The sequence below is a fragment of the Sebastes fasciatus genome, chromosome 11 (genome assembly GCF_043250625.1).
Source record: "Sebastes fasciatus isolate fSebFas1 chromosome 11, fSebFas1.pri, whole genome shotgun sequence".
NCBI classification, from domain to species: domain Eukaryota; kingdom Metazoa; phylum Chordata; class Actinopteri; order Perciformes; family Sebastidae; genus Sebastes; species Sebastes fasciatus.
This window is the reverse complement of record NC_133805.1, coordinates 11891420-11918880: the sequence shown is the minus strand read 5'-3', so window position 1 is coordinate 11918880 and position 27461 is coordinate 11891420. Positions and strand designations below refer to the sequence as shown.

General features: G+C 40.5%; 2 protein-coding genes across 2 annotated transcripts; one reads left to right on the top strand and one right to left on the bottom strand.

The window, feature by feature from the left end:
• cdc73 (cell division cycle 73, Paf1/RNA polymerase II complex component, homolog (S. cerevisiae)) lies at window positions 1–26683 on the bottom strand. Its single transcript, XM_074650638.1, has 17 exons — window positions 26523–26683; window positions 23999–24104; window positions 23771–23840; window positions 23262–23324; window positions 22961–23013; window positions 22077–22165; window positions 21614–21827; window positions 18526–18624; window positions 17824–17902; window positions 15459–15523; window positions 6196–6253; window positions 4887–4922; window positions 4605–4692; window positions 4275–4436; window positions 3664–3764; window positions 999–1140; window positions 1–908 (listed from the first exon to the last, which is right to left on the bottom strand). Exons 1-17 carry the CDS (start codon window positions 26651–26653, stop codon window positions 872–874), a joined length of 1593 nt encoding a protein of 530 aa, XP_074506739.1. The 5' UTR covers window positions 26654–26683; the 3' UTR covers window positions 1–871.
• LOC141776828 (beta-1,3-galactosyltransferase 2) lies at window positions 9924–14909 on the top strand. The gene is made up of 2 exons (XM_074650648.1): window positions 9924–10961; window positions 13020–14909. Exon 2 carries the CDS (start codon window positions 13099–13101, stop codon window positions 14350–14352), a length of 1254 nt encoding a protein of 417 aa, XP_074506749.1. The 5' UTR covers window positions 9924–10961; window positions 13020–13098; the 3' UTR covers window positions 14353–14909.
• Window positions 26684–27461: the final 778 nt, after the last annotated feature.

Sequence of the window (27461 nt, the reverse complement as noted above, 5' to 3'; positions counted from 1 at the left end):
TTTGCATCTCTGAGGCTTTATTGTCTATTTTCATGTGACGACTTAAAGCAATACTTTCCATCATTTCTCTCCTCTAGCACAACACCAACAAAGAAGAAAAAAGAAGACTTTAACCAGGTCATTGCATGACCGAGAGAGATGTGCTGATCTGTCAAAAAATAACCCGAGCTAGGAACTGACTGGACCGCTCGACCGAGATCGCCTCACTGAGCCAGAGCAGAGTAGTAGTAGTAACAAAGCACTTACCTGCATCCTTCTCTCTGCTCAAAGAGCTTTGGATCTGACAGGTTTTAATCATATCATATATGTACATTCAGACCACAAACACCAAAAAGAAAGAAAAATAAGTGTAAAGGAAGTCTCTTTCCTCAAACTCAGTGGCCGTTTTGTTTGTACCGAGAGTTCACGTTTCTCTCAATCTAAACAGTTCAATTCACAATTTTCCTCTTTACCACTGAAAAAAAATGAAAAGCTCCTCTCCCTCCGACCCCGTTATGTTGCTTAATATCGCATTTAAGTTGTTTCCACAGTATGTTTGCTTTTTTTTATATAAAACATATTTTGGTATTTTTGTTTAACTACATGAAAACATTAGAAAACAATTACAACAAAACACAAAAAAAAAACTAAATCTCCTCTCCAGTGTCCAGAGCAACATATCCAGCGCATGGCGTTAGGAGTCCTCGAGGAAGTGCTGGAGGAAGTCCACTGGATAACGTGTCCTCCTCCTTTTGTTAAAATGATCATGTTGGAAGATGGGATGGCAGCTTGGATGAAAGGGGGCTACGTCTGCAAGAGGTGGACCGAGGAGACTTTGAGGGTCGAAGAATTCATTTGTAGGATTTTCGGAGATGGACGCTCTGACCTGGGCTCAGAACCTGAGGTGAGCTTTGTGTTTCACCAGGTATCTGAAAAGATAAGTATGATAAGTAACAGTAACACAGGAGACAAACCAAATGGATGGGTGTACAAAAACGTTGCACAAAATAAAGACGGACCTGTCGAGGGTTTCCCAAAAGCGCAGGAAGACGGGCCGGTCCAGATGGCGTCTGTGGCGGCTCAGCTCCAGGACGGTCACATCCCACTTCTGCACGTTGGGGTCTATCTTTGCCTCGTCATACTTCAAATGAAAGGCTCGGACTGGAAGGGATGAATGCACATATTTATATGGATGAATCCGGTTTGAGGGCGGAGGTAAACAACAGGGTTGCTACACATTTCAAAATTTCATACTTTTCCAGAATAAAATTGTCAGACTTCTCGGTAGATTTTTCAGACTATATTTGACCGCTGTTCTGCCTGGAATACTACAGCCTAAATCTCATTTAATTTGAATGCACTGTATGACTACTGCAAACGTTACATTTCATTTCAAATTCAATTTTTAATAGTAATGTTAAAGGGACTATTTGTAACTTTCAGAAATGCTTGTTAACAGCGACACCTGTGGCCGTGAAATCAACGAAAGTCAGCGTCGGGCTCGCGCTTGCTCACTCTAAATATACCTGAACGAGCATCGCTCAAAACAGTGAGGCGACACATGTCAGCTAAAACCACAATATCACTCTATATATCAGCTGCTTGGCAGTAATGTTAGCTGACCAGACGAAGATCTCTCCATGAACGTGATTTAGATCTGATCCTAGTGTTGGCTTTTCCTGCCTCAGCCTGCGGGGCTCTGCAGCGTGTCTTCCTGTTCTCTCCGCCTGCAGCTGGAGAGAACAGGAAGACACCGGCACCCGGTCGGTAACGAGACGATAACGTGTCTCTCTGCGGAGCCCCGTCACTTCACAAGACACGGGAAACCTCTGTTGGTCTGGAGGAGCTGCAGCAGTTATTCCTGCACAAAGGTCCACTGTACATTCACTAGATATTCTCAGAGCTAAACTAACTCTTCTGCAGTGTGGAGTGAGCGCGCGTTCACGTCTAGAGGTGGAGCGAGCTGAGCGAGAACGCGTGCTCTGTCTGAGTGAAGGCAAACAGGCAGAGGAGCAGAGGCAGCGGCCACACGCGAACGCGCATGTGTCCCGACCCGGTACATTTATACGCTTAAAAAGTTACAAACAGTCCCTTTAAGACAATCTATTTAAAGTGCATAGGCTGCTTTTGACTGGGATCCCACAGGAACCTAATACATTGGTCTTTAAAAAAAAAAAAAAATCACTAATTAAAACAGAGACAGAAAACAATTATATGAAGTTATTAGGGAACAAATTGATAGATAAAATCGTGAAAAATTGCAATGATAGAAAGAAGCGCTATTCTCGATCCAGCAGGTCGCTATTCTCTACCGACTGAGTCGGCCATCAGTGCGGTGGCACCTCACGTCTAAACCTGCGTAATATCGCACTGTAGTGTGTGAAAGGATTTTTAACCATTCTTGCGACAAAAAAAACGACCAGGAGATCCTTTCGAAGCTGCTGCATGTCATCGAAATGTTTACAGAGGCTATCATATGATACACGATATTCCACAAACAGGAAAACTAGATGTCGTTCAAATTTACCTCAATTAAATATTGTGCCACTTATCTCTTGCTACGTAGCTGGGCACACATTTCTGGCCAAAATTTCCACTTTCACAACTTCAGGCGTTGAAGATTTTGTATTAAATTGTGTTTTCCAGTTGATTATAGTGCAAGAAATCATAGCTTGCAAGTTTGTTGATTCATAACAACAGACAATGCCCGGTTTGATGACTGCACAGAACACACCCAGCCTGTCATGGTCAAACTCAACATTTCTTTAGCTCAAGCGGGCATTTTCAAGTGTCTTGTTTTGTCTGATCAACAATCTAAAACTCAAAGATATTCAGTTTTTAATCAGGTGAAACAGAAAATCCTCAAATTGGAAGAGCGAGAACAATTCAAGCACATTTTTGCTTGAACAATTACTCAAGCGATTATCAAAATAGTTGCCGATTTTGCTTTGATCGCTTTCTGATCAAGTCCATGTTTATTTCGATGACTCAAATGCAATAATCAATGAAAACATTAAAAATATGTAAAATATAAAAATGTGACTTTAATGCCATGGCCAGACTGCCCGCACGAGCAGTGCGCAACGGCTGCCTTGCTGAACTACTGCGTATCTTGCGCGTTTGGTGTCCACACCAGCAGCGGTTCTGCTGCTGCCGCCAGCCTTTTCTTTCTACATAGAGTTTGCCTTTCATAGTGGGCGTTTCATTTCATTATAAATTACAGAAAAAGGTTAAGAAGTGTGTGCTCATTTATAAATAATAGTAATGATATACAATTAAAACCCCGTACTTTATTCATTCATGGAGCCGTGCAAGTCACTGCATCTATCTACAACACTGTTTGTGTTGATTTAAAAATGAATCTTTACTTTTTTCATGTCTGTGACATACTCTGCATATACAGACAATGAAACAGTTGTAATGTTGCTGGTATGATGCTTTTGGTAAAAATGGGCGAGACCTCAAAACAGATTCCGCAGCCGCCATGACCTACTGACGTTCCCCGTGTGTCCCGGGCTTAAGATGGGTAGGACACAAGACATTCATACACTGGACCAATTATTATAAACTGTTTAAAATGATAAACCATTTAAATATTGCAGCCATTCTGTCAACATTGCAGATGCCTATTTACAAGTCTGGTAATATATTTTCTAAGGGAACTCTGCTGTCTGTATTACTCACTTTTGGCGAAAATGTCGACAGGAGATCCATCAGGCAACAGCCACGGCCAGCCTTTGAACTGCCAGGCAGGACCCTGCACAAACACGGCCACCACTCGATCCCTGCGGGACGACATGTTCACTGGTTGTTGTTGTTGTGAAGAGACATTGTGTGTCACAGTCGGATACAAAGTGCAGAAATAAACATTTGACATGAAACCACGTCACCTGCCACCTGTTAATACTGAAGGTGCTGTAATGCTGATTGATATCATACTGAGGTATTACGATCAATGTGACATCATGTATGTATCTTTGAACTGTGACCTAGCAGTTTTATGCTCAAGGCTATTTGTAATTTTTCCTCTGTGGTGAGCAAAAGCATTGCTAGGTCAAGGCAAGAGGACTCACAGTCAGTCAGTCAAGGATACAGAGGATAATGACATGAAATGATGAAACTGTATTTTTTCTAGTTTTCTAAACAACTTTAAATTAATTAAATTGAAATACAATTTTTGGGGGAGAACAAAGATGTTTTAATCTTGAGAAATTTAACAGAACAAAGACTGTGTAACAGCATATGGAAATAAGGCTTTATAACATTATCCACTGGGTAATTATTCAAATGCTCACCAGTCCTGTGGAGCCAGTTTGAGTGGCTGATCAATGATACGGTATGGCACAGTGACACTCAGCGTTGTGCCTCCAGGTTGGAGCTGGTCTTTGCGCCTCTGAAGCAAAACCTCATTATCACGCTGGATGCCCTGCTTCTTCTTCTCTTCTGGAGAGAGAAACCTGTAACGGTAAAAAAAATAATTTTAATTTATTTTCCGCTTGTACTGTTTAGTGTTTAGTGTTTCCTCTTCTCACTGGTTTGAAGGTGATGTCATATTTTTTAAATATGAAACCCAAGTCTGGCTTTTTTTCAGCTTGGTATGAGAGGTTGTCAGACTGCACACTTACTTTAGATCCTGCAGGAGATCCTTGGCATTGAGCATTGTGATGAGTGAGGTGGTGGCGGCGGGGATGATGACGATGGGTGTCCGGGACCCTGTCGAGAAAGTCATGATTAAAGGTCTTGAAAAAAGGAAGTGTTGGATAGACAGTCAATAAAAGGCAGTTATATGACAGAAAAGAAAAAAATGATAGTTATATAAATGCATGTTGGTTTACATTACATAATGTACACTATACTGTATTTGATATGCATGTCAAAAACGTAGTAACTGAGTGAAATCAATGTACCTTTCTTCTGATTCGGTGGAGGTCTGGCTTGTGAAACTAGAGGGAAAAGAAAAATGTGAGGAATGTTTGTACACAAACACACAGGTGTAGATGATGAAAATAATTCTACCAATTATCCTCAATTAGACTGCTTTGTTGCTTTGCAACAAGTTGTTGTTTGCTGCTTCTGTTATGATTATTTTTTCCAACAACAACAACATGTTGTATTAGAGCTTGGGCTGAAGTAGTCTTGCACGGTATACCGATACTAGAAAGGTACCCTGCCGTTAAAAACGGTACTATATCCTATTTTATTGGAATTGATACTTTAAAAAAATGCTAAATTTGAAATTCAGAACATTTCTATTGCCTCCACGCATCTCTCAGCACGAGCGAGCCAGTGGGGCACGCTCACTTGCATGAACTATGCACTGCAGGCATAGTGCCAGGCCATAGATGGACCATGTGATCTGCAGGAGGTGTACTGCGTCCATCAAGTTCAGCTCCTTTATTAATAGCGCTAAGAAAAATGTGTCACAGTCAATTAGTGTGTCATCTCTTACAACACACAGACTGATGCGGCTTTGTTGTGCTTTCCCATAATCTCATGAAATTAAAAAATGTCTGCAGAGGAGCATCGTGGACCCGTATTCATTGAGGAGTGAAACAAACATGCGATTCTTCTCTTCAAACAAAAGTCCCTTTCACAGAGGAAGTTTCATCCAGAAAGCATGTAAATATTTCCTACGGTACGGTCATGTGTGGCTCATTTTTCTGTGGAAAGTGGAAGCTTTGCTCGGTCTAATGCAAGAGGACTTGGTGAAAATCACAACCAGTCAGGTCAAGGATACAGAGGATCATGACAGAAAGCGAGGGGTGCTATAATAGTACTTTTTTGTAGTTTTCTAAACAACTTTAATATAATTAAAATGAAATATAATTCTTTGGAAGAACAGAGATTTAACATCGTTTCACCCTTGAGAAATTTAAGAGGAAAAAAGGGAACCAACTGAAACTGCACGAGAAGAAAAGCTGCATGTTGGACGACATTCAGCACATTAAAAAACATTTGTATTTGTGTCAGTAAAACTTATTCAGTTCATGGAGTAATCAGATTTCTACACCTGCTCTGTAGTTACCAACAATCCTCTGCTTAAGAAGACAACTTTTACACAGTTCCCAAAATTATTCTCACTTCCACCCTCTAAAAAAGAACATGTACATGCCAATACAAGCAGTTATTAAAACAGATTAGCATTATGAAACCTTTACAAAACATTGTAAGCAGACATGCATGAATGTACGTGGCTATTTTTAATTTTACACCAACCTGGACGAGGAACAGGCTGCAGCGCTGGGGTCTGGGCCTTCCGAGCAGATGCTCCTTCCTGGAAAACACAACAACACACAAGGGTCATATTAATAAATGTACTTCGCCTTTAACCAAGTAAATGTTTTAGGATTTGATGATGGTATTGTATGTCTTTCATGCACATAATTGTACATATTTTTATATTCCCCATTTCTTATTTTTATTATTACTTTCTCTACATATATTGTAGAATTATGTACATCATTTACATGTTACTAACTCCTTATTTCTATTTTCTTACATTTCTTAAGTTTATATAAGAGAAACTGTAAAGTCCCAATTTCCCCCCGGGGATCAATAAAGTATTTCTAATTCTGATTTGTTCAGACCGCTCAAACAACATTCATTAACTTTGAAATACGTAAGGGTGTATAAGGTAGAAAACAGTAATGTACAGTCTAAAGGCCCTGACACACCACCGTTGGTGAGCGTCTGTGGCTCTAGTCTCCTGGTGGGTCCCGCACCGTTGGCTCTAGTCTGCCCGTGTCGGCAGCTTTTTGACAAATTCAGCATGTTGAATCAGCAGCAGAGCTCGTCGGTGAGAGAAATCATTCTGATGGGCGGTTCGGCTTAAGTGAATCAGTGCACAAGAAGAGAAACGGAGGTGAGGAAAGCAAGCCAACGAGTAAAGACACAGAAGGCAAACACCGCTTTATTTCATGTACGTATCATAACAACGGCTTGTATATCCGCCGTCCTCGGTCTTCCCGTTGCCCTTTTTGAATGACGAATACAGACTACCGCCGCCTGCTGGTGTGGAGAGTTATTTCCTCTCACTCAGGCGCAGTAGGTACGTGCTAGTTGGCTGTTGGCTGTAGTTTTTTCGTTGTGTTCCACGTGCAACTTTTTGGCAAAGACACAGGCGACGCAACAGTCGGCCTTCGTCGCCACTAGTTCTCTGATGTCGGTTTAGTGTGTCTGGGCCTTCATATATATAATATAAGAAGAAAATGTCGATTAAGAAAAAAGTTGTGTTATGGGAAAAAGAGAGAAGCTCCATTTAAAAGCTGTGACCCTTTTCAACGTTAATAGAATTCTCCTTGGAAAACACGGTTCTTTGCGGATAGCTGCTCTCCCCCCACTCCCTTCAGGTCACTATTGATTCTCTGCAGAAAAGTAAGTGTGTGCATGTATATGTATGTGTGTGTGTGTGTGTGTGTTAAAGGGGGGCCACACTAGGAATCAGTCAAGTAGTAATCCATCATCCGGTGACATTCCCGCGGCCTGGAGCTCACACTGACAGGAGGAGCTACAGAAACATGCAGAGTTGTCCGATGGACAGTCTAAAAGACCCAAAGATACTAATTTAGAAAACAGAGAGAGAGAAAAGAGTCCAATCCTCACATTTGAGAAGCTGCAATAAATGTTCAGCATTTTAGCTTCTCAAATTTACTTGCATGAGTTCATCCCAGCCAATCAAAGCAACTGTGAAAGCAAAAACCCCGTGCCAAAGGTGAGGTTTAGAGGATAACAACTGCACATTGTTAGTACTTTTACAATAATAAAATATATTCAAAACAAAAACTTTTAGTGGGCCCTAAAGTTGGTTAAAATTCAAATTTATCTCCTCTCCTCCCATCCCACTAGCTGCAGGGCAGAGTCAATCAGCAGCACTAAGACCAATAGGATCACTGTTAGTTGCTGCTTGTCCGCAGCTCAGCAGCAGCTGGGGCGCTTGTACTAACTCTCCAGTGATAGTACACATTACACCATGAGATTCTCTCCTCCACATTACGGCTTTACAATACAGATGCAAATATGAAAAGAACTACAGAGAAGAGAAGAGAAGAGAAGAGAAGAGAAGAGAAGAGAAGAGAAGAGAAGAGATACATAGAAGCAATTTACTGTATATTTGGGGTGTAAGAAAATATCGATACACATGAGTATTGCGATATTATGTTTTGTGATACTGTATTGATTCTCCAAAACGCTGTATATTTTTTTTAATTAACCTCTTAAAAATCCAATGACCCGGCTGCTATTCTGTCTTTCGGAGGTTGTAGCGGGCTTCAGTTTTCAAGCTAGAGTGAAGCTACTGGCGTCTAAGAAACTAGAAAACCTAAAGTTAGTAGCACAGTAACCATTTCACATAGTGACGTTTTTTACTCCGATTTTATAGATATGGTGGTGTGTCTTTATAATACTATAAAAATCGCAATATATAACGCTTGCTTACAGTATCGTAATATATCGCAATTTATCGAATCGTTACCCCAGTTACATGATACGTATCGTATTGCCAGATTCTTGCCAATACACAGCCCTACTGTGTGAACAGTGCTTCATAAGGGTGGGGGAAAAAAATCTATACAGCAGAGTATCGCGATATTTTGCGCGGCAATAGTGTATCGATACCCGGACACCAAGTATCGCTCTTTTATTATATAAACTATTATAGAATAGTAAATATAGTATAGTAGTAATATACTATTCTGTCCTTAAGAGGTTGTAGCGGGCTCAGTTTTAAAGCTAGAGTGACAATACTGGTGGTATATCAAACTAGAAAAACCTAAGGAATCGATTGGTTTGTCAGAAAAACGCTTAATAACGTTCCAAAGTTACGCTAAATTTTGGCGAGGGAAAAACTGGCATGGCCATTTTCGAATGGGTTCCTTGACCTATGACTTCAAAATATGTGAATGAAAACTCTGAGATGAACAGAGTGAAAACTGTATCTTATTAGATAAAACAGATGTTGACAAACTGCATAATTTGCAGTTGAAAACAGGTAATAAATCGCAATATATTTTATCGCAATACTCAGCATATCGCAAAATGTTTGAAAATTACTATAAGTTCGTATATGAAATAAGATCCAGGAAGTCCATGTTGAGTAACGGATCCTTGAGTTTGAAGCCTTATCAGATGCTAAAACACTGCACAGTGGTTCATATTATGGGACAGGATTTTACAGCTTTGGTAAGCCATCATGGTGGCAATCATTTTATCTTTTGAACAGAACGTACAAAGAAATCTATCAGGAATGTGTGGTTACAAATATTTGATTGGCCAGCGCCTTGATGGATAACGCTGCATTGCGTTGTGGCTCAAGTCAAGCCGTTTTCAACTGTTTTACCGGATGACCCAAGGCCATACTGTATCCATTTATTGGCCACGTATAGAATATAGCTCCTAGTAAATACCAGTATGTCTGCTGAGAAATCATTTTAAATTTGTGTGTGAATGGAAGACACCACTTTACCTTTTCCTTTAGTCTAACCGTCAGCTTATAAAGAGATTAAATGTAAGCCTGATAAAAGGTGGGCAGGGTGCATCTGAATGGATCATGACCGCCAATGAACACACATGCAATGCAAGCACCTCTCTACCCCTACCCTCCTCGGGAGGAAAATATTGCTCCCAGTCACACTGTGGTAGAATTAAACTGACAATGCCTGAATATTAAAACTCAGGCGTTGCAGGGCACCACGGCTGAATGAGCGTAGCAGAAACACTGTTGTAATTATCTCTGTTCTAATTATCATCCGACACAAGAGACTGGCAGGAGACACATTAAAGACTGTGACTAAACAAGCTTTTGAGTTGCGCTGTCCATCACTGCACAAGAACGCTGTAACCTCACGTTTTACATATTTCAATACGCAAACCGTCAAGATTTGTGGAAGTGTCGACATGAAGGCTTCGTGCCCCTCTCCTGTTACTTCCCAGCACGTCAAATTGAGATAATGCTTTATTCCTCTTTCTGGAGAGTGGGCGTGAATACAAATAGGTCAGCAGCCCAACCCCCCCCCCCCCCTTTAACAAGAGCAGGCAGCAACAGCAGCAAAGACGGCGTGACGTGGTGGAAGAGCGTACTGCCACCAAGCCTGGAGCTGCCTTTCAGAACGAACACACAACTCAGAGCACTGCCTCCTGTTCCATCCTCCTCCTCCCCCGCTGCTTTCGCCCCTCTAGCCCTCTCGCAGACAACACAACGACGACACGGAGCGGAGTGCATAGGGGCGGCTGAATGAGGAGGGCGAGAAAAGGGAAGCCAAAAAAAAGGGGGGAAGAGGCACACGGGGGGGGGGGAAGTTAACATGAGAGTGTGTGAATCAAAGAGGACGAGCGAGAGGAAAAAAAGATCAGCACAGAAATTGAAGGAAAGCTGAACAAACGGAGAGATGTAATGCTTGTGCATCATCCAGAGATGATTCCCATCCATCCACTGCTGCTTTGATATACACAATACGACAGGCGAGGACAGCAAAAGGAGCCACGGCTGCAGCTAACCGTCAACCACTGGCTCTCTACTCCCTTTGGCCAAAGACAGCAGCAGCAGCAGCAGCAGCAGCAGCAGCAGCAGCAGCAGCAGCAGCAGCAGCAGCAGCAGCAACACCGTTAGCATCAAGCCTCTTGGGACAATGCGCCAAGGCAGATGGAGAGACTGCAACACTGGAGCTCTGACACATGTTCCGCCCGTGCGCGCGAATACATACGCACTTGTGCGTGTATGTGGTAGATAGCTACGATAGCCTGGAAATGGACTAAATTTCCCCGTCTTTCTGAGTGAGTCACATGCGAGTTGGGTTAAAAGGGTAATTTGTCACACGTTGTAGAGGAAATAAATGAGGACCTGAGTCGTTAAGTCCGAGCTGTATGCGATTTGGCTAAGTGCACAGTAGGAGAAGTGACCAAGAGGGCGATCAGTGTGTGAGGACTGTAATTCATCACATTCAGAAACAATGGATACCAGAAAGAGACGAATGCTAAGATTAAAACGGGTGAGTTTATGCTGTTAAAATGCAAACGCACATCAGCACAGCGCTACGCTGAAGAAACAACTCATACTGCAAAATCAATGAGCAGTTTTTTATGTATGTACTGCACAGGATGTGAAGGGTGTGCCTTCATAAAGGGAAACACTCGCTTCTGTTCCTGTGAGTGATGCATGCAAGAGAGCTAACAGAAGTCTTTTCAGTGCTCCTGTGAGCTCTCACAAACCAGTCTTTGTCTCGTTGGGGTACTTTGAGAGGGCAGTGTGTAATTCAGTAAAAAACTGAGCGACCACACTCCACTCCAGGGTGCTAGCAGCACGCAAACACAGGCTGGTCTTTCCTAAAACCATTCCTCATCTGGATATTGTTCAAGAGCAAACTAAATGTCAAGTTGAGAAACATAATAGAACATATTCTGTTTATTCTTGTCCTGAAAACAACATATGCAAAGTAACTGAATCAGTAATCGTGACGGTAACTTCCAGGAAAGTGTTGTGCAAACACTACAACACTGAGTTCTACAAAGTGTGTGCATAATCTATTAGTTTACTTGCATTAAGTTTGTAGTTCATACAATTAGTAGGTCAGCATTATGATGTTAGTCATCTGTGGAGCAACAGGAGAGTGGTGAAGAGTCAAAGTGGGAAGGAAAAGGGATTTCATGTCAATAATCAAGCCTTATTCACTCTATTAAATTGGCTATATAAAATGTATACTATATGAAACTACTTTCATATGAAAACAATACTCAACTTCTTCAAATACCCAACTTCAAAATACAATCTCATACTTTCATTTTCTTTAGTGATCCTGACACCAGAGCAGGTAACTGACTGCTGGAGACATTTAAAAGGGGCTAAATGCGAGATAGGGATCGTTATCATCGCCTCCGCAAGGTTTTCAACATGGCGACGGCTAAGCCAGCGCCTCGTAGCTTACGATGCTAACAGCGCTAACAGAGAAAACAATGCTGACAGAGCTAACTGTGTTTACATGGGAAGGGAACCGGAGGGTGGGTGCTACGCTTCTGCAGCGTTATCAGCTGTAACCGCCGTCTGAGTGCAGCGCAGAGCGGAAACAAGCTGTAAAGTGACATCAAGGTACCGTTTGCAACTTCTTACACTCTTATAAATCATTGCGGATTGTTGTCCCATGCACGCTCGCGTGTGGCTACGCTGTTCCAACACAAACTACACTGTTTCCTGTGTCGTTTCCTGTTGATGAGTGAATAGACGGGGCACCAGAGCGAGTAATGTTATACGGTTATTCCGGTGTCTCCCCTGTTCCTTCTGACCACGGTCGGGTGGCTGAAGCAGGAAACACAGTATCAGCATTGATTCATGGAGAGACCTCAGTCTGGTCAGCTAACATTACTGCCAAGCAGGTGAACTATAGAGTGATATTGTGGTTTTAGCTGACGTGTGTCGCCTCACTGTTTTGAGCGATGCTCGTTCATGTCTATTTAGAGCGAGCACAAGCGCGAGCAACAGGACGCTGACTTTCATTGACTTAATGGCCACAGGTGTCGCTGTTAACAAGCAATTTGTGACTCATAGAGCCCCTTTAAGCGTATATGCCAATCTTGTGCATAAAAAGCTGCTTATTTACACATCGAGGAGTTACGGAGCAACATCATCATCGTGTTTCTGGCCACCTGAACACGCATCAGCCTCCACCAGGAGAATATCTGGCTGCTAAATGCTCCACTGTGTTCACCAGCTGATCACCAAATTTGTTCGTCTGTCGTTTGGTGCTGGGAAGCGAGCGTACAGTCCGTTATTGGAGCTTTGCTACTAAAAACAGTTGCCTGAAGGGGGGTGAGTGTGAACCAAAGAAGTAAAGTTGCGAGCCGTCAGACCAAAATGATGAAACACCCCATAGAGTTGAGGGAAACCGCAGTCGGGTCATAATTCTCTGTGTTTGTCACAAAGAGCGACACCTTTCACACATATGTAGTCATTTCATCTGCTGTCAGTATAACAATATTGAGTATAGCGGCTTTAATGTGACCATTTGTGTATACGTTATGTCTATCTCAAATATCTCCCCTCTTCTGTCTTCTAGGAAATCGCAAGAACCAACCCACCACACACACGCACTTCACTTGATCAGAAGCTGCTGACGAAATAGTCCCGCCGAAACCATGCAGTGGAGACGACGCCACTGCTGTGCACACACAGCTAAAGTTCTGTATATCCTCTCACTCTTGGGTCTACTGGTCTTCCTTGTCCACCAGGAGTGGCTGCCTAAGCTCGCAGGTATGCCGTGGTGTAGAGGCCATCCTGTGGTGTACGGAGGTGGTGAACTTCATACCACCAAAGCCAAACGGAACACGAGCGCCCCGCATTCAGCGTTGAGGTTTGTCATTGTTCCTCGGCCAACAGGCAAGGGCGATGCCAACATCAGCTCCCCTGAGAAGGAGGGAGTCTACTCTCCTCAAGGACAGAACACTCTGGCAACCAATACCAGCCAAAGTGTGGAGGGAAATCTTAGTCGCACTACAACCCACGGGCCTTTCACTTATATCATCAACGAGCCAGACAAATGTGCAGGCAGTGGACCTGCTCCATTTCTGGTGTTTCTGATAGCCACCGAGTCTCGGCAGGTGGAGGCAAGGAATGCCATACGGCAAACATGGGGCAATGAGAGTGTTGCTCCGGGTCTGGGAATAATCCGTCTGTTTCTGCTGGGGAAAAGCGAGGGAGAGCTGGGAGTCTTACAGCAGGGGATACTTAAAGCAGAGAGCCGGAAGTTTCGTGATATCATTCAGCAGGACTTTCGGGATACCTACAACAACCTGACCTTAAAGGTATTGATGGGAATGAACTGGGTGGCAGTTCACTGCCCACAAGCCAGCTATGTCATGAAGACGGACAACGACATGTTCGTCAACACGGAGTACCTCATTTACAAGCTGCTCAGGCCAGAGCTGAAGGTTAAGCAGAACTACTTCACAGGCAATAACATGAGAAACTTTTCACCCAACCGAAACAAAAACAGCAAGTGGTACATGCCCCCTGAGGTGTACCCAGGCAAAAGGTATCCCACCTTCTGCTCTGGGACTGGTTACGTCTTCTCTGGAGACTTGGCGGGGAAAATCTATAGTGCGTCGCTAAAAATCCCCTACCTGCATCTGGAGGATGTGTATGTGGGAGTATGCCTGGCTGAGGTCAAGATCGAGCCCACCCCTCCGCCCAACGAGTTCCTATTCAACCACTGGCGGGTGGCTTATTCCAGCTGCAAGTACAGCCATCTGATAACATCGCATGGGTTTCATCCTAATGAGCTACTTAAATACTGGCATCATCTGCAGAGCAACAAACACAACGCCTGCATCAGCCCAATGAAAGGCAGGGCACACACAAACAGACTGACCAGAGACAGACCAGCTCATTAACTGGATACGGTTATCATTAAACTTTCCTTGTTAGATACAGATAGTTATTTATATCTCTGTTCTTAACGTGATATCAAGGGATTAATCTACACTTTATCCATATGGGAACTCTATACAAATTCTGCATAAATGTTGTGCTCTATAATTATTGCCAGTTTTGTACAAAACAGATGAAAAAATGTTTCTATGTCTGGGTCGAACCACTGGAGGGTTTTATGTACACAGTTATATTTTCCACTAGAATAAGCTGTGTTTCACTGTGGTGCAAAGGGTACTTTTTTTTGTAATAATGTAAGATTTACTGTATGCGTTTTATATATGCTGCCTTACAGGTACAGGCTACTCTAAAACTAGAGTGGACAGGGTACAGTGCCAATAAACGTTTTCAAATGTGTGTCAAATAGTCAATGAAGTCATTTCAAAAGACATGAAAACATTTAGTCAGCTACTAGATATTGAGATTGTCGCACATTGACGACAAATGTGGGACCGGCATCAAATCACCAAAAGATAACGCAATAATATTAACTGGAAATAATATTTTAAGAAGTTCAATTGAGGACTTAATGTTAAGCACAAAAGTTCCCCTTATTACGTGAGTGAGGTACTTTATCATGACAACTCCATTTCAAAGAGTCACAGTTACAACGGAAGACGATGACGCACCTCTTAAAAATGATCAAGATAAGAAATGTGAGATGTTCTGTGGTTTATGCTGATCTCTTTACGATGCCAAAATAGAATTAGAAAGACCAGCAATATTTTATTTTCATAGATTTGCTCCATTTTATACCTGACATATTTTAAAATGTAATTATTTGTATTGACTTAATTTAAGTACTTGAGAAAGAGAGAGTAAGTGGGTGCAAACTGACTGATGCTGTGAGTCATTACATGGCAATAATCACAGCCAAGATATGTTACGCAATTTCATTTTTACTGCCTCAAAACCACATTGAGGCTTTCGTTAGCAGCTGCTCTAGCAGATACTAATAATTATAAATGGGCATTTACTGGATGTGTGCAAACTGAACCTCACACGCAGCGTAACTCTGGCATTAGTCTTCTTACACCACTATCAGCAAACAGCAGGGTTTTGTTCTTACCGTCACTGACTTCAGGGTCATGCCGTGGTAAGTGCCCATGGTATCGATCTTGAAACCCTCCGTTTCTAAGAAAAACAACACAGGATGAGTTGCAGATTACTGGCAGAACAAAATAAGTCATTTTCAAAAGCATATATAATGCTCAAATATTCTGTGACAAGTTTTCATCTTTCAATTCAATCAGAACAAATTTTCAGCCTCATCTCCACTAATTTTTCCATTGGATGTCATCCTTATTGTTAGGGGTGTAACGATACATCAATCTGGATCAATTTATCAATAAAATGATCAACGATCCAATATCATCGATGCAAAGTGAAAACATCGATACAAATCATCATGTTAAAGTTTTTTTTTTAATTCCCATTGCACATCTGTGTCACCATCTCCGTCCAAGCACACCACCTTCCTACAGAGCCCAGTAATAAAATTGTCAAATCATATTTAAGTTGCTTTTTGTGAATTGATGTAAATATACACTCACCGGCCACTTTGTTAGGCACACCTGTTCAATTGCTTGTTAACACAAATAGCTAATCAGCCAATCACATGGCAGCAACTCAATGCATTTAGACATCTAGACGTGGTGAAGACGACTTGCTGAAGTTCAAACCGAGCATCAGAATGGGGAAGAAAGGGGATTTAAGTGACTTTGAACGTGGCATGGTTGTTGGTGCCAGACGGGCTGGTCTGAGTATTTAAAAAAACTGCTGATCTACTGGGATTTTCATGCACAACCATCTCTAGGGTTTACAGAGAATGGTCCGAAAAAGAGAACATATCCAGTGAGCGGCAGTTGTGTGGACGGAAATGCCTTGTTGATGTCAGAGGAGAATGGGCAGAGTGGTTCGAGATGATAGAAAGGCAACAGTTACTCAAATAACCACTCGTTACAACCAAGGTATGCAGAATACCATCTCTGAACGCACAACACGTCCAACCTTGAAGCAGATGGGCTACAGCAGCAGAAGAACACCCGGTACTAGCAAGGTGTACCTAATAAAGTGGCCGGTGAGTGTAACTTATTGTTACATCTGGACATCTGATATCGTCTTGTATTGTTCGCTGGCCCCTGAACTGAATTGAAATCGTATGGTGGCAGATTTTGTGATAGCAAATATCAATATAAGAATAGATATAAAATCGTATCGTGATGAAACTTGTGATTTAAACCCCTACTTATTGTATTTAATTGCTGAAAGGTAGAATCTCTGTTACAAATGTATACACAAGTGCACAGAGGATAATCACCGTTGCACTGAGAGCTGACACTATGATATGACTGCCTATTTTTTTATTTTATCTTTATTTAACCAGATAAGTCGATTGAGAACTTATCTTTACAATGACGACCTGACCGAGTCGAAACAAGACATTAGAACATAGGACATAGATACAACTAGTAATCTACTGTGATATCAAACAAATTCTTGCAACTTTGTGTGCCAGAAAAAGTGCACCAAAAAAATTAACAAGGATACAGCTCCATATAAACATTTAGGACATTTGGACCACACTTCCTGTCTTTAATCGATATGTCTGACCCCACTTACATCTGATTTTTACATGTGATCTGTATCTTGGTAATTATGTAGGCAATGACATCTCGTCACGAGCCTTTACCGTTACACCAGGCCTGGGCGGTATCTGTTTTCTCACACCTCCCTGAGATTCCACTGAGGTTAACACATCAGAGCAGAGATGATATGTATCATAAACTGTTTTTGTAGTTTGAAGAGGACTATACCCAAACACTCAGTCGCCATCTTTCGGAGCTCAGCTGCCTGTTACACCATAGAGACCGACCTCTGGTGGCGCGTGCTGTGCACTACAATACATCATATCAATACAGAATCAAAGAAAGTGCAGCGTCTGTATTTATGACGGTATTGAAAATTATACCGACAGGATTTCTAAATATTCTGGTATAACGTAATACCGCCCAAGCCTACTTTACACCTGGTATTAATAACCATTCTTTTATTTCAATTCTATCTGCATTGCGATCAATTTGTAAACAAGTAAAGCAAAGATTGTGTGCCTCGGGTCGAGGGAAGCAATGCTGCTGTATGGGCTCTACTTTTATTTTACCTGCTCTACTTTTATTTTACATCCAATCACACTTCTGGATGTGGTCTGATCGATACAATGTGCTCTGCGTGCCTCTACAGCGCTCATTGACGTACGTTTATTGATACCGGGTGTAAATGGGGCAAATTTAATCTAAGTTTTGTTGGCCCACAGATCAATGATCAGTTAACTGCGTATTCCTTAACTGCCACACACACACACACACAGGCACACACATACCTCTTTGTAAAGGTTCAAGACTAAAATTTGCTACAGAAGCAGAAATCGAACTCACCCTCTTTTCCTTTGAATCGCTCCTGATCGTATCTGTTGTAGGCAGGTGGGACAGGCTGCTTGCTCCTTAGGGACGGGTCCTGGAAACAACATGAAACACAAACAAGTCATTACTTAACATACATGTCAGTGCACTGTTTAGTCAAAATCTTAGTAGTCATCGATAGATTTGGGGCTGCTATAAAGCTGAAGTCGGTAACTTTGAGCAAATATGATTAAAAAAAAAAGCTATTTTTATAAAAGTGTCACTATATCCTGACAGTAGTGCATGAGACAGAGTCTGGAAAACAAGATTGGTTGTTTTGGCTCGAGTGCGGTGAAATCTTTCAAATGCCATTAGGAGCACAAAGGGGGGGGAAGAGGAACATGATTTTTTTCACAGCTTATCTGTCTCATGCACTGCTGTCAGGACATAGTGCCAGTTTTATGAAAATAACTTTTTATCATATTTGCTAAAAGTTCCTGACTGCAGCTTTCATCTAATTTCAAGCTTTATTTATTTGAGAAAAGGAACGTGTAAGGAATAGCAGGAATTGACTGGTTTGTCTAAGTCATGCCTTATTAGTATACAGCTATTAGTATACACACACACACAAACGTTTATTTTGACTGGTGTATGGCCAAATATAAACTTCCTTGAAACGTTGACGTAACTGGAATGTACAGTATAATGCATATATTCTGCGAACAATGTCGTTCTTACCACTTGAGTAGTGTTCTGTGCTGGTCTCTGCTCCGGTGCTCGTCCTTCTTCTCTGGCTTTCACTGACTGAAGGATGGCGAAGATGTTCTTGGAGAAGTTCTGTAGAGGAGCAATACAGATAAGGATATGATGAGTTCAACACCCTTGCACAAAATGATTGCTTTTCTCGTCATTTGGTGAACAATGATAAGTGAAATACATCAAGGCTTCAGGGTCCCAGCCTAAAGGCTTGGATTAAACAGAAACATACATGAAACTGACCTTCATTTGTGTTGTGTAAAACACGCCTGGATAGTAATTACTATGTGCTTTCAAGTTGCTTTTTTAAAAGGGGAACTACAACCATTTATTAAAAATTCATACATGTTATTCCTATGGTCTAAGACAATCCAAAAAATATTGGCAAACACAAACAACTCTGTCCCAAATCCAAAATCTAGAGTGTTAAAACTCAAACTTGTGATGTTATAGAGTATAAAGTGTGGAGCTGCTCCATAGACAATGAATTGGGAGAGGTGTTCTAGATGACGCTGAGAGCACCCAGGGGAATGATCTGAGTATACGGGAACATTTTCTGTTTCACAACTGACAAAACTACAATAGAATAAAGCTCATTTGGGTAAAAAACAAACAAACAAAAGAAACATTCTGTGGGTCCATACCAGGGTCTGAAATTAACTTTTTTCACCGCCTGCCATAGTGGCGGACAAGTATTATTTTTTTTGTCTGCAACTCAGAAATTTTATCTGCCACTTTTGAAATCTTTGTGCTAAATGAAAGAACAACATTTTAGATCTGATGCCATTCAATGTTCGATATTCGATATTTTTTACACAAAAAACATTATACACCTGGTAAATTAGTGTTTGAATTACACCGTGGAGGGAGGGTACTGTACACAGTACTGTACTTTGCTATTGTAATCTATAGTGGGTGCATAAAAACACACGATTCAAATGATTTTGATTTAAATATTTGCTTTGATTAAAAAAAATCTTGGCAAGCTGATTAGCGCTAATGTACGAAGTTAAACAGGTCATAATTCCCTCTCTAATATATATATATATATATATTATACTGCTGTGAAAAAAATCTCCTTGAAACAACTGGATTTATTCAAGTTTCTCACCAAAAACTTAATTTTACGAGATTACATTTGAACACATCATGATAACGTCGTAATTAACCTTCGCACAATAGTCCTTTTTCCTGAGCAGACTTTGAATGCCTCATAATAATAACTGAATGGCACCTCCGTTAACGTTAGTAGCTCCGCTATTTATCCAGTCAGGACTGTGCTGCCGACCTGCTTCTAACGCTTCTAACAGCTTACGTCACTAACTCTCCTCCTGTTGATTTAAACACGGGTTTGTTGTTTTCAGTGTCCCATTATCAGGGAAAAATAGGATGCGTCCCCTCAGGTTTAGTAGCGCCCTGTTTAGAGCTTCTTTTTCTCTCCACAGTGTCTCCGGTCCCAAACAAACTGAAACATGATACAGCGTGAGTATGCGTCATTGTGCAGCGTAAATGTCAGAAAGCATCAGTAAGAGGAGTCGATAGTCACAGAGACATGAGATGCCAAGAAAGCAGATAACTACGGTTCTCTATTCCCATCACTAGCGTTTTCCCTGCCTGCCAAAGTGGCAGGTGTCCTGACGATTCCCCCGCCACAGCAAACAATTTGCCCGCATTTGGCAGGTGCTAATTACCATGGCATTCGGACATACACAACAAAGATGAAATTTTGTGAGAACAAATAAAGTTGTCCTTCGCACAGTTGTTTCAACAGATGTTTCAAAATGAACTGAGATGAGCATGTCAAAGTCCTACAGTGGCCAGTCCTTCATTTTTTAGAGTTGATACACACTGGATGAAAATCCTTCTATTGCTGCCATCTAGTGGTTGAGATTTTCACCTAACTACAAACTTGGGGTATTGACACAGTTAGGTTGTCTTGAAGTTTTTTTTCCACACCCAAGGCCATTGTCTGAGAAAGTTTGTGACCTGGCAGCCATGTTGAGATCAGTTGAGGAAATACCCAGCACCGCCCACCAACCAGAGCACACTTTCTCATTTTACAGCTAAACAGTACACTTCAAGATGTTTCTGAAAAGACTTGAGGCGAGAAATAGGCATTAAAGTAACAGAATATTGATTCATATTTGATCAGCGCTGCCTAGTTTGACCGTTTGATCGGAGTTCACGAGTGATTGACAGCTGCCTCCGTTGAATGAACAGCCAATAGGAATGCTCTCTCTCTCTGAAATGACCTGTGATTGGCCAAAGTCTCCCTTCACGAGCTAGATTTTTTAAAGCCTGAAAACAGAGCCATGAGGAGGTGCAGAAGTCTAGTTTTCTTTCAGAACACTTGAATTACAATATGCTGAAAGGTTATTGTGGAATTTTTGCCCGATGATGCCAAAAACATTCTGCCTACTGCCGGTTTAAAGGATAACTTTGGTATTTCTCAATCTGGACCCTATTTGCCCATGATTTTTTGTCAAAGTGACTAATGGGCACAGCGTTTTTGAAATTGGTCCAGTATTGAGGGAGAACGCTGCAGCCGCCAGCCGCTAAATGAGCTGTAATGTAATCGTTTGGGGCAACCTGGTACCGTCAGTTTACATCCACTAAAAGTGCTTGTTTGTCAGTGGCAAAAACAAGAACTTTTAGTGGACATAAACTGATGAATAAAAATAAAATACATAAGTTATCCTTTACGCTCAAGACCATTTAAATGAATGTCAACCCTCGGTATGAACTAAAGTATTTGGACCAAGTCTGAAAACACCCGTAGACCCCAAACCAAAAGTTCTGCAACATTACATTGCATTGCTACACCACTGTTTGTTTGCTTTCCTGACATAAACTATTGAGTCCAGACTTTGTTTGTTCATTAAATCTCATTTACAATCGGTGTAATGACCCGGTCAGGACAGAAATTGAGGTCCAATATTGAGCCAATGTGCAGGTAAGAATACAAGAAAGACAGTCTGACATTTTAGGAAACACAACTGATTGCTGTCAAGAGAGACTGTTTGCAAAGACATATCACTGTGATTGGATATCATTAGCTGTGGACTCTGACCTTCCCAGTGCTCTGGAGAATGGTTGTCCTCGTCCTCCACACCCTCTCTCTGCTGACAATATCTCTGGTGACGTCCACCTCAGCGTCCACAAAGCTTCTCTGCTTCAGGGTTATGTCATCATCCAGATCTGTTTTGATGGTGGAACGTTTCTTGGCCATAATCTTGGCTTTGATGGCTGCGATTTTCTCCACTGACATGGCCTCAGACAGTGATCTGGAGGAGGAGAGAAGTTAGGATCATTTGAACAGCTCACTGCTTCGAGGACCTAGTCTGGGTGTCATTGTGTGGTAAAACATGACATCCAGCAATCATTTTAATATTGACCAGTTAATACTGACACTGTTGTATGTTGAATAAAAATCACAGCTAATCTCAGTGGTGAAATAATGTACATTGGAGAGATTATTGCTTCATGCAGAAAGCACATTATGTATAAATGCAGCTGGGGCAAATCCATTATACCTGATCTGGTCAGTCTGCACGATGCCCTCTTTGTGGCCCTCCAGACGGGCAGCCAGACGCTCCTTATCCAGACGCACTCGCTCTTCATCCTTAAGATGAAAACAGTGTACATACTATTAGCAAACAGCATACAGAGTAGAACAAGAACACAGATGGTTTCTTTTTGGCTAAATACATACTGACTAAATCAGCAATCAAACGTTTCAATAAGCAAAATCGTTGGAGGCGATGCTAATAAAAATTTATTAAATTTGTATTCAAATTGGACAGCCATCTAAGATAAAATAGTTTTGTTCGTTTTAGGGCTGTCAAAGTTAACACACAAATTTGTTTAACAAAACTAATTTCTTTAACGCATCAATGCAACTTGCGATTTCTAGGTTGTAGTGGGCTCAGTTTTAAAGCTAGAGTAAAGATACTGGTAACATATGAAACCTAAAAAATCCATTGGTACCAACCAAGCATATTTGCCCACTCCCATGTTGATAAGAGTATTAAATACTTGTTTAAAATTGCAATTAATCGTGATTACTTATGGACAATCATGCAATTAATTGCGATTACATATTTTAATCGATTGACAGCCCTAGTTCTTTTCAATTATTGCAAATATTTTCTGTCTAATTCAATTTGATTGCCAGAAAAAGAGCTCCCTACTCACATTTGTATTGGTTCACTATAGTGGAACTTATTGATAATTCAGCTGTTACCAATAATCAACAAAACATCCCTGTCAGTAATTGATTCTCTATGTACTGGAGCTGTCCCTTCTCATGGAATAGAGATAAGGGAGTAAAGGGCTCCAGAGCAGCACTGACCAACATGTGAGTATATAGTGTTTATACTAAGCAACTGTTAGTGGGAGATATTTCATGTCAGTTTACCTCAATCCTTGGTTTTTTCGCTTCAGAAGATGCCTCATCAGCTGCTCTTTTGACTAAAAAGCAGAACAGTGGTATTATTTCACAGCACAAAGTCCATTTGGTATTCCACCAACTTTCCTGACCAAGATACAACCCCTTTAATAGAAAATACCTTTGAAAATATGACCCAGTTGCAGCAACAGCAGATAAAAGATTGTACAAGATACAGTGTAATAAGTTGTAGTCAATGTTTCAATAACAACAATGAATGAGGTGGGACGAGCTCTTCAAACTTCATGCAACACACATGGTGTGAACTTACCTTGCGTTGGCCTTTGCAAACCTATTTCTATAGGTGCACTTCTGTCAATACTGGTCGATGTAGCTGTGTAAAGACAAAATTAGAAACTGCATTAATAAGTTACCAATTGGACAAACTACAGCTAGGCTCTTAACGTCCTGTGAGGGCTGGGTGATATGGACAAAATCTTATATATATATGCTAATTTCATATCTTGATAACGATCTACATCGTGATACAGCAAGTTTTCTCGTAATTCAACAAAGTGTACATAAAATAACCACATTTTTGTAAACTCCTGTGTGAATTAAAAGTATTTTATCATGTAATTAAGAACTTTAGTCCAAAATGATCAGATTTTCTGAAAAAAATTAGTTAGTATGTGCTGTAATTGTGTATCACGATATCTCAATATATGATTTCCTCCCTATACGATTCCATTGAAAGACGATACATTATCAAATTGGATTATCGCCCAGCCCTACATCCTGCACACAACAGAAACACAACCTACGACAAGTGTTACTTACAACTCTCGCCATTGAGATATGACAGCAAGCCTTTTCGATCCGGTCTTCTGACAACAGGAATGTTCTCTGTCTATAAACAACAAACAATCATGTCACCCAAAAACACTTTCAGGGCATTTGTGGGGGGTGGGGGAAATGCTGTATATGATGCTGAAATAGTGGATTGTCCTCAAATAATACTGGCACTGACAGGTTAAGGTACTTTGATAGTTATTCCAGAGCACTTACTGCAGCTCTCCGCACATAGGAGGGATGTGGAAGATGCACATTGTTGAGCAAGAACAAGATAGAGTCCAAAGTATAGTACTCTTTGGGCTGGCCCTCTTTACCAGTACTGAAGGTAGAAAGCACAAGCAAAGAAGAACAGAAAAATCATTCAAACAAGTTTATTTGACCGTCATAGCATATGACTAAAATGCACAAAGACTACTGCAGGACAGGCTGCACATTTAAATTCATCTCCTCACTATAAGACCAAGAAAGTGGATCACATCAGTCCAGTTCTGAAGTCTCTACACTGGCTCCCTGTCTCTCAGAGAATTGATTTCAAAATACTCCTGCTGGTTTACAAAGCACTAAATGGTTTAGGGCCAAAATACATTTCTGATCTTCTGCTATGTTATGAACCATCCAGACCTCTCAGGTCATCTGGATCAGGTCTGCTTAGTGTCCCCAGAGTCAGAACTAAACATGCAGAAGCAGCGTTCAGTTTTTATGCACCAAATATCTGGAACAAGCTCCCAGAAACCTGCAGGACCGCTTCAACTCTGAGTTACTTTAAATCAAAGCTTCAAACGTTCCTGTTTGCTGCTGCCTTTTATTAAACCAGATAATGATCTTATACTGCACTAGAGCTTTTACTCTTGTGTGAGAATAGAGACTTTATTGTCATTGTAAACAACGAAAAACAGTTCAGCAGCTGTTGTACTCTATTTTAGCTTCTATTCTAGCTTTTATTTTTAGCTTGTTTTTTGTCTAATCTTTAATGTTTTTATGTTTTTACAACTGTTTTAATTATGTCTTAATGTTCTTGAATGTTTATGTAAAGCACTTTGAATTGCCCTGTCGCTGAAATGTGCTATACAAATAAAGCTGCCTTGCCTTGCCTAAAGTGCACAAAGTTTATAATATGAAGTAAAAAAAAATAGTTCACTGGTTCTGAAATCAAATTGACACAGAAATATCAGAATCAGAATTGTGTTTTTTGCCAGGTGTAGGAGGTATACACTAGGAGTTTGCTTTGGTTTTGTTGGTGCAAATAAGCAGTATAATAATAACAAAAGAACAGATAAAAACGTTAGAATAAAATAAGAATAAAAAATTTAAATTCTATCAATATACAATATAAGCTATAAACTAAAATAAACATGATATAAACAAATATTGCCGAAATATCAACAGTTATCTTGTTAGTTAATCTACTAATCCTCCTGCAGGCTCATTTTCTGCGTTGCATAAGCAAAGTTAACATGGTAAAAGGTAAACAAAGCTGCTTATAGTTCATGACTGATACTAAAAAACACCTGCTGCATGCAATGCTGCAAGTTTAGCTGAAGCTACATCTCAAAAAAATGCATAGGAGGCTGGAAAACAGGCCATGTGGTCTTTAGTTTGTTTTTAATTTCTAATCTTTTTAATGTTTTTATAACTGTTTTAATTATGTCTTAATGTTCTTTTGCACTTTGTCGCAATGTTCTTGAATGTTTATGTAAAGCACTTTGAATTGCCCTGTTGCTGAAATGTGCTATACAAATAAAGCTGCCTTGCCTAAAGTGCACAAAGTTTATAATATGAAGTAAAAATAAATAGTTCTCTGGTTCTGAAATCAATAAATCAACAGTTATCTTGTTAGTTAATCTACTAATCCTTCTGCAGCCCAATTTTTTGCGTTGCATAAGCAAAGTTAACATGGTAAAAGGTAAACAAAGCTGCTTATAGTTCATGACTGATACTAAAAACACCTGCTGCATGCAATGCTGCAAGTTTAGCTGAAGCTACATCTCTCGTAAACACAATTTGAGTTTATAAAAAAAATGCATAAGAGGCTAGAAAAGAGGCCATGTGGTCTTATTTACTAATCTTTAACTGTTTTAATTATGTCTTAATGTTCTTTTGCACTTTGTCTTAATGTTCTTGAATGTTTATGTAAAGCACTTTGAATTGCCCTGTTGCTGAAATGTGCTAAACAAATAAAGCTGCCTTGCCTAAACTGCACAAAGTTTATAATATGAAGTAAAAACAGATAGTTCTCTGGTTCTGAAATCAATAAATCAACAGTTATCCTGTTAGTTAATCTACTAATCCTCCTGCAGGCTCATTTTCTGCGTTGCATGAGCAAAGTTAACATGGTAAACACAGCTGCTTATAGTCTAAAACACAAGTGTTTCGTCTTGATCCACTAGAGGAGCCTCTTCTTGATCCACTAGTGTTTCCTTTTCTTGACTCCATGGGAACAACTCAGCTAACGTGGCTAACCAGTTAGCATCACATCACAGCTGCAAGTTTAGCTGCAGCTACATCTCTCCTAAACACAGTTTAACTTTAAAACAAATACATGAATTGAAACGCATAGGAGGCTAACACATAGACCCTGTTGTGTTAGACATAACACTATAAAGTATGAAGTAAGTAAAGTAAGTTTTAACAGCGAGGAAGAGGAGTTAGCATGTTAGCATGTAGCTAGCAGCAGCACAAGGTGCTTCACTAGCGGCCCACATAGAGACGTTTATAGATGCGTTAGTCACTGACTTACCCCCAGATTATGTAGTTCGTCTTGACATTTTTCGGCCAGGAGAACTCCCCGAATATAACTTCATCTCCTTTAGCGACGATTTCCTTTTTCTGGATGTTATACTGCCGGAGAACGCTCAACACGTCCGCCATCTTCACCCGTCTTCATGTAGTGTGTTCAAAGGACCCCAGTTATCAACATCGAGTGGGCCTCGCAAGATGCCTGATCGGAATTTTTGATTTGGGCCAATTAATTTTTTGGGGGAAATGCAAAGCAAATGATGTGAATATAATCATCCTTATCAAAATATAAATTTGTTGTAAACCCAGAATACCAATTCATTACTTATAATATAACTTAATCACAATACCAGTTCATTACTTACATATTTAACTTAATCATATTGACTATTTGTTATCTTTTCTTATATGCGCAAATTAGTATTTATAATATACAATTTATAATATACAATATGCACATGCAATACAACATGCAATATATACATACACACCTACATACACATACATATACACATATATATATACACACATATACACATACATACACCTCACATTGCACTAAATGCGCACACTACATACCTCATATACATATATATACATATAAATAGACATATATACAATACACAGCATCCGAACATGCATACATTATACTTATACCCAAAATCAAATATCCACAAATTTGCATTATTCTTCACAGAAAAAATAGGAAGATAGACTAATACAGAATAAATATTAGGTAATCAATAAACAAATAAATAGTAATAAATAAATTAACAGTAACCCCTGTAAACACTTTGTGATTGTTAAACCCCTACTTCATCCCTGTACCTTGAGAAAATCATGTCTTTATACCTTATTTTAAACTGCTTTTAGTTTGGACATTGCTTAAGCTCCACATTAAAACTGTTCCATAGTTTCACTCCACTATGGAACAGTTCAG

Excerpts from the sequence above, each read along its gene's own strand:
- LOC141776828 (XM_074650648.1), top strand. The coding sequence starts at position 13,099 with ATGCAGTGGAGACGACGCCACTGCTGTGCACACACAGCTAAAGTTCTG.
- cdc73 (XM_074650638.1), bottom strand. The coding sequence starts at position 26,653 with ATGGCGGACGTGTTGAGCGTTCTCCGGCAGTATAACATCCAGAAAAAG. Across the intron at positions 23,014-23,261 it reads TTTGCAAAGGCCAACGCAAG|TCAAAAGAGCAGCTGATGAG; the intron begins GTAAGTTCACAC and ends TCTGCTTTTTAG. Across the intron at positions 4,693-4,886 it reads TCCACCGAATCAGAAGAAAG|GGTCCCGGACACCCATCGTC; the intron begins GTACATTGATTT and ends CTTTCTCGACAG.